The following is a 14,830-nucleotide window of genomic DNA, read 5'->3' as shown; positions in this document are numbered from 1 at the left end:
TTTCCCTTCCACCCTATTCATTTACATTTTTCATTTACATGTTTTTGAAAAAGCGTAGGACTTAAAAAAAGAAAGAAAAAATAACAGGAAGAGGAAGAGAAAAAAAAAAGAAGAAAAAAAGAAGAAGAAGCCTGATCGTGCCAGCCATCATTCTGCAAAGAGGAAGACAACTCCGGAGAAAAAGGATGGTCGGAATGCCCAGTGCTTTATTAAACTGTGAGTAGACTTTACATCTTTATAAATAAAAAATAAGCATCGCTTACTTGGGTTCTACTTCTACCTGACGTCATGTATCCACAGGTGGGTTCACGGAGCACCTGCACGCGATAACACGCCGTGCTGAGCTCATTAAAACAACCACGTCCGCGCGCGCGATCCCATTGTCTTTTTTATTATGTTAAGTCTTCCACCTCGTAATGAGCCCATATATATAGGCTACATAATGTAGACTCTATTATTTTCAGATTCCTCTCCCGGGAGCAGCTCTTCAGCGAAGACCTTTTGAATGTGTTACTTCAGATCATATCCAATCATTATAATGACCAAACAAAAACTCCCGTCATCCCTTTGTCCGCCGAGGTCTTACGCTCATTAGGATCCATTGAAGAGTGAGAATAAACTATGCATAACACACACTCTATTGGATGCAGTATCCCTCATATAGCCCCCACAAGACAGCTATTATGCTCCCATTTGATTGAAAAGTAGCTTTCGGGTTGTGTGTCTATTCACTAGAGGATTTGGAGCCCTTAATCCACCAGGCAAAGTTTTTTCTCTCTCTCTCTCCACCATCTGGACTTTTTAAGACAAAAACACCAGGCGGTGTGAAATCAGGCTTGAGCTGCTGCTTGATGCCAGGAGGAGTTTTTTTTTCTTCCCTTTTTGTCTGTGTTTTTTTGTTGTTGCCTGCTTTACATCAGGGTTCAATAGTACAGTCCTGCAATATAAGTGGTCAGCAGGGCCCGGGTGCAGCACTGTAGGCCTCCTTGTGTCACATGGGCCTCCCCTCTGGACTCCAACCGGTCCCTCTTCTCCCCACAGAGAAACAAATAATCGCATGACAAAAGACATGACTGATAATGGTGATGATGGTGATGATGATGGTGATGATGATGATAACGATTGGGCAGTTGCCACCAGGGAGCAGCAGAGTGTGTACTGTAATATAAAACTGTAAACATGATGGATTCTGGTGGGTTTCGAAAGCAATTTTTGTTTTGGAAAACTTGATTCGGACTGACAAAAGAATACGTGTGTTCTTCTGTTTTTACCCTAAGCGTTGTTTAGTTTGGGTAATTCGATGCGTTCGCAAAAAGCTAAAGAGCCCTCTGGGAAGCTGAGATGATGCGTGTGTGTGTGTGTGTGTGTGTACACTCTGGGAGAAAATGTGTTAAAGAGCATGTAGGCTCAACATTGCTCACACTAGTCAATCATTTCCATTCACCGCTGATTCAATTAACCCTACTCGAAAACATGTGGATAATTTGGAGCCCCACGATAATTTTCCCTTTTCCCGTCTTTTCTTTGGGTTGCATTATGGAGTCAGATTCCAAGCCTCTGACATTAAAAAGGGAAATAAACGACAAAGGGGCCCTGCAGGTTTGCATTAGAGACCTAATTGCTTTTGGCTTGAGTGGGCTGTTGGCACTGCCAGATGTGGGCCCTTTGTGTTTTGCCATGTGGGAGAATGTGCCCGTGCTGGAGGTAGAGAGCAGAGCCTGTGGATCTTCTCTGAGTCATCCCTGCACAGTTGCCATGTGTGTGTGTGTGTGTGTGAAATGTCATTCCAGGTACGTCTGTTGAGAAAGTCATCAAACGCTGCGTGTTTTTCTGTCGCCGCAAATGCTCGTCTCTGCGTGGTTGTTATGTGTCATGCGTGCGGTTGGCTGTGTTTTTGTCACGTGCGTGTGCTTGTGTGTGCTTGTGTGTGCTTGTGTGTGTTTGTGTGTGCTTGTGTGTGTTTGTGTGTGCTTGTGTGTGTTTGTGTGTGTTTGTGTGTGCTTGTGTGTGCTTGTGTGTGCTTGTGTGTGCTTGTGTGTGTTTGTGTGCGTCAGGCTGCAAGCCCAGTATCCCTCTCGCTCCCTCTGGTCTCTGCGTGGGTCTTTTCCACCAGCGCTACCACCTGTTAGTGTTTTACTCGGGCCCCGAGAGCCACAATGACTGCAGAACCTTCCAGATTTCCTCATCTAGCTCATCGGATCGGTTCCCTTTCCTCAGACCAGGCTCCCATTTTCTATCAAGTCCCCTTGTGTCGAGTCAAGATGATACACAGTTAAACCAGTATAATTTATGACTCACGAGCGAGAACATTTGTATTCAGTGTGCTGCACTGCTGGATCGCACTTGTGGTTTTAGTGGGAAAGGAGACCTTTAAAGGCTGACTTTATGGGGTCACTTTGTTGCCCAGCGCTCCACATGTGAGAACCACAACAAAGAATCCGGCATCTTCTGTTTGAGTACTAACACTATGTGACCAAATGGCTCGTTACACAGTGTGCATGTGCCACGTATCTACTGTTAAGGATTGCATGCTGTGAAATTCAGGATATTTCAATAAACCCTAATTGTAATGACATGTTTACGACCCAAAGGCAGGAAGGAGAAATGTGTCGTCTCTGCAACCTATTATCAAGTCCCCTTGTGTTGAAGCCCAAACGGTGTCATCAGTGCTCTCCAACAGATAGGATTTGTCATGTTCCTGTTTCGTGAGACGTCTTGAGTTCTCCGTCCCCCCCCCCCCCCCCCCCCGTCGTCTGTTTCCAATCCTGCACACTGTCCCCCCCCCCCTGTTACTTCAGACCGTGTGGCAACCTGAAGCAAAGCATGCCAAAAAAAAATGGAGGAGAAAAAAAAAGAGACGAGTGACCAAACAGTTAAAGGGGGGGGGGAGGGGGGAGTGGGAGTAGAAAGGGATTAACTGTCAGGGAGAATGTGAGGCTAATTGAAACCAGTTTTGCACAGCTGTTTCTTGTTGCCGGCGCGGCACTGCACAGAGCGGCCGGGGAGGATGGGATCCAGATGTGATCCCGCCGCCGAGCATCACCCGACAATAACAATCCTCAGAAATACCAGCCGCGGGAGAGTACGGGAGACGAGGGCTATTAGAGTGTCCGTGCTCGCCCGCCTCCTGACAAAACACCACTTGTCCCGCCTTTGAAAGATAAACCAGCTCTGCTCTTTTCACTGGTGATTGCTGGCCTCTCTCTCTCTCTCTCTCTCTCTCTCTCTCTCTCTCTCTCTCTCTCTCTCTCTCTCTCTCTCTCTCTCTCTCTCTCTCTCGGCTCTGGCTGGCCGTTGTGTTGCTATCATTTTTTGTCCTGCGCGGCGGCCCTGTATTCAGGTGTCGGTTGCGAGCGTAAACATCACTTTGACGCATTTGACTATTCCCAAAAAGACGTCTCGCGCGGTTTGAGAGGGTTTTGCATATTTGTCACATGGCTTTTTGAAACGTTCGGCGAGATGGGATAAAGGCCTCTTTTGTGTGTCCGTCGGTGTTTCGTTTAAATCATCACATAGAGGGGGGGGGGGGGGAACAATCGTGTATCCTTTATCGGGATGGGGGGGCAGGTCCCAGGATTGTGTGCAGGCATTTATTCGGTCTTCTACTCTTAAGTGGAGGGGCATTGGCTGGGAACAAAAGGGCCCAGTCACTTCAGAGTGAATCAGAATTATCAGGCAAAAAATAAAGGACTTTCACACACACACACACACGCACACACACACACACACACACACACACACACACACACACACACACACACACACACATGCACACACACACACACACACACACACCCCTTCTATCATGTCCCACTTGGCTCAGACAAAGAGGAGTTAGCATTGGTTCCCCCTTTTCTCCACGCCTTGGGTTTCTCAAGCGCTCCTTTCTCACGTCGTGTTTCTGTCTGACGTCCGGCCTCCCTCCGGCATCCCTCTTTGTCCCACATCTCTCCATCTTCATTCCTTTACCGTCTCTCCATCCCAGCTCGCCTCGTCCCGGCCGCGTATGAAGACTCTGGAAGAGGAGTCTCGATTCACGGTTTAACAAGATATAGTCAATATCACACTTATTATAAAAAAACCCTGCTGCACCCCCCTTCCCACCCACCCCACCCCACACTCTTTCCATTTGTCACTTCCCCCTTAATTGTAGAATGTTTCATAAGATGTTTTAAAATAATTATTAAAACATGTATTACATTGTAATTCCGGTTAACTTTGTAGACTTTTTACCAAGTTTTTTGTGACTGTATTATTTGTAATTATTTTTTAAATATGCACATAACACATCAGTAATTTCATATCTATATCTATTATTTTTTCAAGTGAGGAAGTTATTGATTAAACACTGGTATCGGAACCCAAAGCTTAAGGTATGGTTATCGCGTTATATCTCAAATTAATAGCCGAAACACGTGTAATGTTTATCCCAAGCACATGCAACACGCAGCGGAGTCTGACCCAGATAAGGACTGCTACACACACACACACACACACACACACACACGATAAAGGACCGCAGCCTAAGCCAATATCAGTCCCGAGCTCTCCAGAGTCACGGGGTTCTGATTTGTATGACTCTTGTCAAGTTCACCTCATCTGTCCCGCCTCTGATTCGTCCCGCCGGGCCTCGTGCTGCCACAGAACGAGGGCCGGCTCTCTCGCTCCCGGGGCGGAATGTGTCCTACGTGCTGTTGTTTATGTGTCTTGTCCTCAGCTGGCGTCGCTGCTTGTTGTCTTTGCCGCTTTTTGTTCTAGCGGAGCGCCGTTGCGTCAACGCGGACCGCCCGCGGTGCGTCTGCACGGCAACAAGCCGAGCAGGTGCTGCCACACGCTGCGGTTGTTTCCGATCCAAGGAGATGTTTTGTACCCTTCGGTCCGCAAAAACCAGGCGGAGACAATGTCGAAGACAAGAGGAGGTTTAGTTTTGATTGTTATATCTTGAAGTAAAATAAGAAAACGGAACAGGTAAAACTGTAAATACACACACCCCCCGTCTCAATTACACACTATTGAGGATTGCATTGCAACATTGACAAGCCCAAACATCCCCGAGGCTTCACCTTGGGAAATGCCAACACATGCCTGTGTGTGTGTGTGTGTGTGCAGAGCCAGCCGTTATCTCCCCTTCAGCTTTAATTGAGCCCTTCAGAAACCGGAAAAAAAGTATGACGCGCACACATAAACACACACACACACACACACACACACAGTGAGGCGAGCCTGCAGGCTCTGTCTCTGCCGGGCCAGGTGTTCCCGGCTCGGCTGCCAGATGAACCACCTGCAGATCACAGGTGCGGCTATTGCCAGGGAAGAGAACAACACAGCTGCTCCTGCAGCCTCGGGAGAGAGAAAAAAAGGGAGATTTATATAGAATCAGTCGCTGGTAGCTTGAAGTTTCTTCACACACACACACACAGCAGGCACAAGTATAAAGTATGAAGTAACATTATATCAGTGGTGTTGTCATCGCCTGCCTTTCATGAAAGACAACTTTCCCTGCTGCCGCTGTGCTTTTAATTAAAGCAGCTCGGCCTGATGGCTTCGATAAGAGTGGGCTGTGTTGTGAACCTCGACGCAGCGTGTTATCATAACACTATTCATATTAGAGAGACATCCATGCTCTCGCGGTTCGAGAACCTTTTGTGCGTCCACTCTTTTACGGCTCGACTTTTTTTGACCCTTTAGTGCAAGACATCGAAGGGCGACTCCTGCGGTTGCAAAAAGAAGTCCGATTTGATAGAAGTCCACGCGAGAATTATTCTGTTTTATCACTTGATTTATTACCCCAGTAAACATGTAAACATGTGCTTTCATTACAACACGATGTTCATTGAGTATATTGGGTTTTACGATGAAGCAAGATCATACTCGTGGCTTCCTTGTGATTGACAGGTCGGTGTCAAGAAGGAGGTTTTCTTTTGACTTTCAACTTTAACCCTTTCGCAGTTTGTTTTTAGTTAAATGTCACATTTTGGTCACCGGGAAAATTATTTTTCTACTTCGCTCCACCCTCTCATTTTACTTCTGGTTGAAAAAAAACCCCAATATGGCGACTGCAACAAACCAAGAGGATGAAAGGCCAAAAGGCCGAACTTCGAGGTTTAAAACCAACGACAACAAGCCAATGGGTGACGTCACGGTCAGTGGCGGTTCGTCCATAGAGGGTGCTAGGGCGCCGCCCCTCTTAAAATTTTGAGATGAAAAAAAAAAAATACATCCTGTCAAAAAACATTATATGCCAAATCATTTAAATAGTAAATATACCGTGTTGACGCGCTAAATGTGTGTGGGAGACCATCAGCCTGTCAACAACCACTTAAGTTAATGTGAAAAAATATAATATATCGCCACTCATTATCACGGAGAGAAGCCCCTCCCCATTTTCGGGACACCGGCCCAACGTGTGTGTACGGCAGCGAGCAAACATTTCACGGTCGTTTCGGCAAGGACGGCTTCTCATTGGCGGATGAAACGTGAATCTTGGGGCACAAAAATGTGCGCTCTGGCCAATGACATCGTTTTATTATTTCACGTGATTGGACTATTCGGCAGATCAGAGACCGGCGTTCCCTCAGCCCAGAGAGCTCCACTTAGCTGTTAGCTGGAGCTCAGTGAGTAATGCGCTGTTTAGTTTCCCCTGTCTGTTGTTCCAAAGTCCTGGGACTGAAACTCTCTGGACTACAACGGGGAGAGGGATCTAAAGAGCTTCAGACAAGTGTAAAGCACGAATCTTGCCGCAGTTATCTAGCTCAGAGCATGGAGCTAACTCGCTAACAGCCTGAAGCTAACCCTGTTTGCAGAGCAGAGCAGCAGAAGGAGACCGAACTGGCATCGAAAACACAACGAAGAAGTTCTGACAAACAGACACATTCCCTCCAGAATAATGGAAACAGGCTGGTTACAGACATGATTGACTTTAACCAGAGTTATTGAGAAGTTTGCCAACTTTAAAGAGAGGAGGCTACTTTTCTTTACAGAAGTGGGTCTACTCTGTCAAACAATGTAACATGTGATCTCTTTCTGACTCTATTCTGCTCTGAACCTCTTTCATGTGAGGGTGAAACTCTTTTATTTTGCAAACCTCTGAAACCCAACCCAATGTTCCTTAAAGCTGCTCTGATGAGTCGCTGCTCGAGGAGAGCCAGAAACGGAGAGAAGAGGGAACGGAAAGAGACTGAATTTATGCCGATTTCGTCCATCTTTTGCTTTCCTTCTTTCATGATGGAAACACAGATCAGGACAACTTGGATGATGGATGATTTTAGGGGCGATTCTTAGGGACATCAGTCGTGTAATGACTTTAATGGAGCGGTGGACCTTTAATTGAGGATCTGGTGCGTTGCGGAAAAATAAGTCGAGTCGGTTTCTCTGTTTTTTGGCTCCGATTCGGAAAGCCTAGACTGGTAAGTCTAACTTGGTCTGCTTCTCTTTGGTCAACAACATGGTGCGACCCAAGAACATTCCTCGGGAACGGGTATTACCCATTCCGACCTACAATCCATCGATCTCATACATCCAAGCTCGCCACTATCCAGTTCCAGCTCGGGTACCACCACAGCGGGGTCATCAGCCGTATGACCTACCGTGTGGTGGTCACATTATACGATGCGGACACTGGAAAATCAGCTTCGGCTGTAAACATGCGCAAAGAGTCGTGGCTCCCAAACCTCAAAACCGAACACCAGGTTTCAAAGTGTCATTAGTACTTCTGCCAGCTACCGTTCCTCCCCAGGCAAGGCTTGGACCACTGTGCTATTTCCGATTCTATAATGCCGGGCGGCTTCAGTGGAAGCGCGGAATCAACAGGCTGATGCGAGGATGCACTGGGGTATAAAAGCGTCAAGCGCTCGCAAACCACTCGACAGGTCGGTGGTCTGATTGATTCTGACCAATCAGAGGCTGAAGTTACAAGCGCGCAGTGATCAGCCGGAAGTAGCAATGAAACCCTCAGCAGTGGCTTGAGTAACAGATCAGTCCCAGGGTGAAAAGCCGAGGGTGGATATCCAAATCCCCCACGGTTGAGTTGAATCTTCAGTGAATAGCTGAGGGTCATGATCCTGTAACTGTGTCCAAGTGACGCCATGGACGAGTGAGTATGCGGTCTGTCCGGTATGTGAGGTGGAGCAGCGGTCAAAGGCGCCACTGGCGGCCGAGACAAAGGGCAGGCGCCATGGCGAGCAGCGCTGGATGGGTGATGTGAGCAGATCGTAACATGAACAGCAGCACGGGCTCGGACTGCACAGAGGCGACGGTCCCCACGGCATGATATGGTAGGTGGGCACACAGATTACGCAACGGCTTTATACGCCAACAACAGCTAGCAAGCGCGTAACTTAACTACACGGCTAACAACAACAACACACTGTCTCGCGTTCGCACGCACAGGTCTCAGGGCTCTGCACAGGGTGAGGAGGGACACAACAGTGCTGACAGGAGTGAACAGTGTGCTGGTGGTATATGGCACGGGGGATGAGCCAGCATGACCCAGCCCTGAAGTGTTCACTACAATGTTCAACCTCTCCCTGGCTGAGTCCGTCAAGAGATCCACTATTGTCCGATCCACTATTATTCCTGTGCCCAGAATGCTTCCACAGCATGTGAAAATGACTATGACGTGGTGGCCATGACCTCCTTTGAGGTGCTGATGCTGTGAATGCTGAGAGAGCCCTCCTTTTCCTCCATGGACTCCTTCCTCCATCTCCCATGGTTTGCATACCCATGCTGCACATTGCTTGCTCGCCCTCTCCCAGCACCACACACCTTCTCTCTCTGGACACACAGAGGGGCTGTGAGACTACTGTTGGACTATTATAGTTTTACTTTCAACACCATAGTCCCCAGCTTCTGGCACCAGACTGAGTTGGGACTGAACACCCTGATTGTGCTGGATCTGACTCTTGACTGCCCGCTTGCAGGTGGTCAGGGTGGGCACACAGTGCACAGCAAATCCTCACCCTGAACACCTCCTCCCCCCTCCCCACCCTGACCCCCCTACTGTACTCCTGTACACCTGACTGTGTGGCCATTCAGCTCCACACACCATCATCAAGTTTACGGGATGTACACACAGTGGTTGCCTGGCTGGGATGACACAGGAGTGGCCTACCTGCTCTCCGAAGCGGCACCTGGGCAGGCTGCTGGTGCAGGCAACAGCCTCATCATGAATGTCACCAAAGCTAAGGAGACATTTGGACTCTGGGAGGTAAGGCAACAGGACAGACTCACCAACTGGGGACACCACTGACTACTGTGGAGAGGGGTGAGGATACTACTGCCTGGGGAGTCCACATCACCGAGGATCTAGCACACAGACTGAGGAACACAAGCACAGCGACTACCACCCTTCTGGCCTCCTAGACCTCTAGAAGGCAAAAGGATCCTTCTTCCCAGAGGATCCTCTCTCCCTCTACCTCTTCAGCTGCAGAGAGCTCCTGACAGGAAACTCTGGGTTTGGCACCTGCAAGACAGTCACTGACAAGTGCTCCTCAGCACTGAGTAGCGCGACTGCTGAGCGACTGCTGAAAGGTCTGCACTATGACAGGAGTTAACGACACAGGTGCAGGGCAGACAGGGAGGTGCACCACCAGATCCTCACCAACAGAACACTCAGGCATTTCCAGCTGGGCTCTTGGTCACAGTCAGGCGCCGAACAGGTCAGAGCATGAGGAGTAGAGAGACTCAGCCTCATCAGGAACTGAGACTGAGACAGGTTATGAACTCATAGACCACCCACACCACCCCTCCCACCACCCACACACACACACACACACACACACACACACACACACACCTGTAAATATTTTTTTTTGTTTTTATTGTGTACTTGTTGTGTTGCACATGCACCTGCCGAGCATTGCCACTTTCATTTCACTGCACACCCTGTGTGTGTATGTGACAAATAAAACATCTTGAATCTTGAATCTTGAATCTTGAATCTTGAACCTCATGCCCAAAGTTACAGTGTGTTGATAGTTGTTATTGGACAGTGTTGAGCACGCTGTGTTCTTGAAATAAAGCTTTGTTTTTTACAATATTCTACTCAAAACCTCTTTTCTTCTCATTGTTGAGTGCTATTTAAACTGCGCCCCCCCCCAAAACAAATTTCACCAGCCGCCACTGGTCACGGTCCCACTTCTTATGCCCAGTCTACGGTTGGTCTTCAGATGGTGTCACCCTCTAACAAGATGTGAATAACATCAAAATTGTGTGATTAAAATGTCAGTTTTGTACTATGATTAATTCCCAATACAAAAAAGGTGGCAAAGTCACAAATCTTTTACTGGCCAGCTGGGAACAATACACAGTGGGCCTACTGCCAATAAATTAAAGCCTGTTGCACTAAGAGGAATGTCCAGTTACTCACTGTGTGTGTGTGTGTGGGCTCGTCCACCATCTCTTCTAACGCACAACTTCGCCCAAACCTAGAGTTGTTTATGAGCACTCTTCATTTTTATGTGCCAACAATTGGGTGAGGCTGGCAAGTTCTGATTGGCGGTATCATTTTCCAATTGGTGAAATTGCACCATTTAGGAGGTTTAAACTGCGAGTGCCTCGGATGGATATCCCCGACAGCGTATCTGGTCCATGAGTTAAACAAGGGAGCGGCTGGTGTGACTTTGGAAAGTGCGCTGGTTGTTGAATATCGTTTAAGGGGAGTTATTGGTGAGAAGGGTTTGGCGTCTGGCTACACACTTGGCCTCCCTGTGTGGAAACTTTAGGAAGACGCAGCCAAGAGAGCATGAGACCGCTCATACATTATAAGCACACATTCAGCCTCTCTCTCTCTCTCTCTCTTGCTCTCATACCAACACACTAACACTCACTTTCCCTTTCGCTCATAAAACTCTCTCTCTCCTTCTATTTACTCGTCTCTATTTGTCCCCGTCACACACACACACACACACACGCACACTCTCTTCGCCCTGAGAGCAGCCGTGTGTCTCCCCTCTGTGTGCCGAGTGTAACAGGAGATCTGAGGGTTTTCCGTGGGTGAGTAGGCGGGTCAGACCTTACTTAAACTAATGGCTCCCAGCAGTGTTGAATAGCCAGACACACTGGAGCCGAGGCCTGAGGTTTTGGAATGCCACCGCCGGCTCAATGCCTGCCTTTCATCGGCCCAGAGTGAGGGAGAGAAAGAGAGGGAGCAAAGGGGGAGGAGGAGAGAAGGAAAAAATACGGGACCCATTTGTTTTGGGTTATGTGGGGATGCCTGAAAAGGAGGGCACAATAGTCGTGGGATGGATGGTCAGAGGGGGGCGGGGGGAGGGCAAGGGCGGCGCGGTGGACTGTGGGGAAAGAGGGGAGGGGCGTGTTTGGGCTAGTGGGATGTGTCAGGAGGGGGTAAAGTACCAGTCAGTGGTTGTTTTGGGTCACAGCACCGTGGGGAACCCCCCCTTGTCCTTGGAATGAGTTGTGGAGTGAGTCTTGTAGTTTTGAACGGAGGCCATGTCCGAACGTCTGCAGACGGCCCTCCATCTCGACTACGTCAGCATTGTTGACCGACAACAACGCGCACGCTGTAGGACGTGCCATAAAAAGGGACGCGAGGCTGCTGTTCCGTCATCTGTCGCCTCAGTAACATTGTTCACTGCTCTTGTTTCGATGAGCCCGCTCGGTGCTCATTCTTGTGCTGGACGGGCGTGAGGATGCAAATGTCGTTTGCACAGCTGGGGGCATCGGCGTGCCAAGAAATGCGGATTTGTGGAAATGTAGCATGGCAACAGCATACATATTCAAAAGAGTGGTTAAGCAAATGTTTCACTCAAAGAACACACACACTACGCGAGGCCATCGGTGGTGCATAAGCATCAAGTTGTTCATCAACGTCATCAACATAACTGGCTACACTGTAAAAAAGGATTTTAGGTTTTAGTTCATTTAGCTCATTTCCATAAGCAGTTCGACTAAAGTGTTATGGAATCCTGTTTAACAATGAGGGTCGGACCGCCCCAGTTCATTTGAATATACGGACACATAAATGTCACACATAAATAAATGAAGAAATACGTGTGGACACATAAATAGAGATATAAATAAATGAAGAAATACAGAAATGTAGAAATACATTTATTTAATGATGTCCTGTTGAGTTATAACTTATATTTATTAATTTCTGTATTTATTTCTGTATTTATACATTTATTCTTGTATTTATTTATACATTTATTTAAGCATTTATTTATTTATTCCTGTATTTATTTATTTATTTATACATTGATTTAAGCATTTATTTATTTATTCTTGTATTTATTCATGCATTAATTTATTTATTTATACTTAAGTCATTTTAAGTCCTCCATAAAGTGTTGGGTGCACATGAAATATCCAGTTCAACTGTGCCCAACTAACTAATCACTAGTGTTGGAATAGTTCAAACAACACATATTTTCTAGCTGATTCAACTGTGTAGTCCTTGCAAAAGCGCATAGGTAACCCCACACAGGTAGATGGACGGCGGTTGGTGGCTTGCGAAGAGGTTTGCTTCGCTAACAGACAATTCAAATACATCATCACCCCCTTTCTGTGTTTTCCTTTTCTAAAAAGATTATTTTCCACTTAATATTGATGGAAATGGAAATTACAAAATGTAATAAATGCCTGCAAAAGCACATAGGTAACAACACAATTAGCTACTATAGTCAGGTCCGTCTCGCGCGTTGCAGAGCTACGATGCCAGCGCATCGCCCAGCCGTGATGCGCGCACACAGGTGAGCACTCTCACTAGCTAGCACCCCCCCCCCCCCCCCCCGGAGGTGGACATCACAAAGGCTGACGCTACATATGGAGTACCAAACACCATCTCCCGGTACTCACCTGAGTAACTCACTGAAAAAGTTATGTGCACCCCTGACTATAGTGCCATGTGTATAAAGAAAATTCCTTTTCGGGTCAGGAGTTGCCAAGGTAAGAACAGAATTTTAATCTGCTTGTATTCATCGAAATATGTTGAATAGAAAACATGTGGAAAGTAAACCTTGAAGCAAATAGTTTTTAATGACATTAAAGACATTGTTTAGGGCAATGTTTAGCTAGCAGCAGTAACACTAGTTATCAGTTGTAGTTAACAAAGCTAAACTTCAGATTTAGCCCGTTATGTGTCCCGTATTACTGACGTGATTACTGTGTGATTTTCAGCGGTTACATTTTAAATCGTTATTTATCCGCTTTTTGGCTTAACGTTAGCTAGTTAGTACAGTAGTGAACGCGGGGAAGGGCGACTCATTCGCGGGCAACATTTTAAATCATACCGGCAAAACAAACTTCCACAAAACTGAAGAGGAATTTGTATTAACTATAAACACATGTCACATATTCACAGAATATTTTGTTGTTGCCATTTATATTCATGACATTTTTTTTTCTTCACGTCCTTTTTCTTTCACTGAGTAGATTACATGTCAATAAAAGTTAATCAACTTGGATCTGAATAACGCACATTGTGTTTCGTTATTTCACTAGTATAGTGCACATTCCTTCTTTATAATACTTGTTTTGATCTTGTTTCTTTTGTTACCATGTTTGCACTGTACCTTCTGCTCCTATACTCCCGTAAATGTCCCCACTGTGGGACGAATAAAGGATTATCATATTTTATCAGCTACTGCCAGAAATGGAAGCATAACGCTGATATACAATCAATAATTATACTTTTCTGTTACAAAACAAGGAGGCAGGGCACCATGTTTACTGATTGGATGGCAGCTCCACAAGCCCCAACTCTTAGTTAGGCCGCACTACCGAGCACGCAGCGGCCTCCGCAGCTTTCCATAAACGTTGCACGGCAGCTCGCCGCAGGCCGCAATTCGCCGCCACTCTGGTGTGTTTTTTCCGCCATAAACGTTTCTGGAGGCCAAAACAAAAATGCTTGCGGTGTGGATTGCCCACACTTCCCGCTGTCTCCATCCACGTCTGTGTTTACTGCACGAGGTCATGAAAATGCATTTGATGCAGCGTCGTCGCTGCACCCCCCCGCGATTGGCTACTTTGAACCAAATACTAAGTGACAAACAAAAACAGGCGCATAACTCGGGGCTTTGCCGTGGAAAGCCTGTGTCACCGGGCATGTTTGTGAGATCGGTTCCAACACTGCTTACCAGAACCGCTCCGTGGTTTCCTGACTGCTATTAAAAGCCTCCCTGTGGCGTGTTAGACCTCCGGTAGCTCTGCCGCCGAGCCGCTTTTTGATGAGCGGCTCCCGACTTGTTTATTCTGTGCAACTTTCGTTCGGCCTCGACAGGGCCGCTTTGAATAAAAGGTGAATAGGAAAAATAGATAGTGGTTTAGCAGTTATGTATAATTTTTTAGGAAAAATATATACTTGTTTAGCAGTTATGTAACAGTAATATCTTCGGAAAAATAGATAGTCGTTTAGCAGTTATGTAACAGTACTTTTTTCCGTGTTTGAGAACGAGGAAGCAGAAGCAAAAGCGTGTGTGTGGGTGCGTCATGTTCTCGGAACCTCATATTTCCCTTCGCCCATCCAACACATATAGTAAAATTGCTTTTGCTCTATATGGTCTATCATTTATCGGAGAGAAAATACCCCCCCTCCCCCCCTTTACTCCCCATCACTACCGAGAATCATTGTATATGACCACTTTTATGTAGTAAATGTACTTTATTTTTTATTTTTACACTTAATAGTCCTCCAGACAGACGTGGACCTGGATTATAACGTGTCCCGATTAGATAAATATGCCGTTGAAGATGTAATGGAAAATGTGGCTATGCGTGATCAGACAGGGAAATCTATGGCTGCATCAGATTAGAGGACATCAGGAGTCTGAACAGGGATGCAGGGAAAGGAGAGGGAGGGGAGCCATGCTGG

The 14,830-nt window shown here is 46.8% G+C and overlaps 1 protein-coding gene across 1 annotated transcript in view; it reads left to right on the top strand.

The window, feature by feature from the left end:
• cbfa2t2 (CBFA2/RUNX1 partner transcriptional co-repressor 2) overlaps nucleotides 1–14,830 on the top strand; it is a 40,104-nt gene continuing 25,274 nt past the window's right edge. The window contains exon 1 of the mRNA XM_056437793.1: nucleotides 1–216. Within this exon, the coding sequence (XP_056293768.1) occupies nucleotides 186–216 (31 nt within the window). The 5' untranslated portion in view covers nucleotides 1–185. The remainder of the gene's footprint in view (nucleotides 217–14,830) is intronic.

The sequence above is a fragment of the Pseudoliparis swirei genome, chromosome 18, assembly GCF_029220125.1.
Source record: "Pseudoliparis swirei isolate HS2019 ecotype Mariana Trench chromosome 18, NWPU_hadal_v1, whole genome shotgun sequence".
Classification (NCBI taxonomy): domain Eukaryota; kingdom Metazoa; phylum Chordata; class Actinopteri; order Perciformes; family Liparidae; genus Pseudoliparis; species Pseudoliparis swirei.
This window is presented reverse-complemented; position numbering and strand designations above follow the sequence as displayed.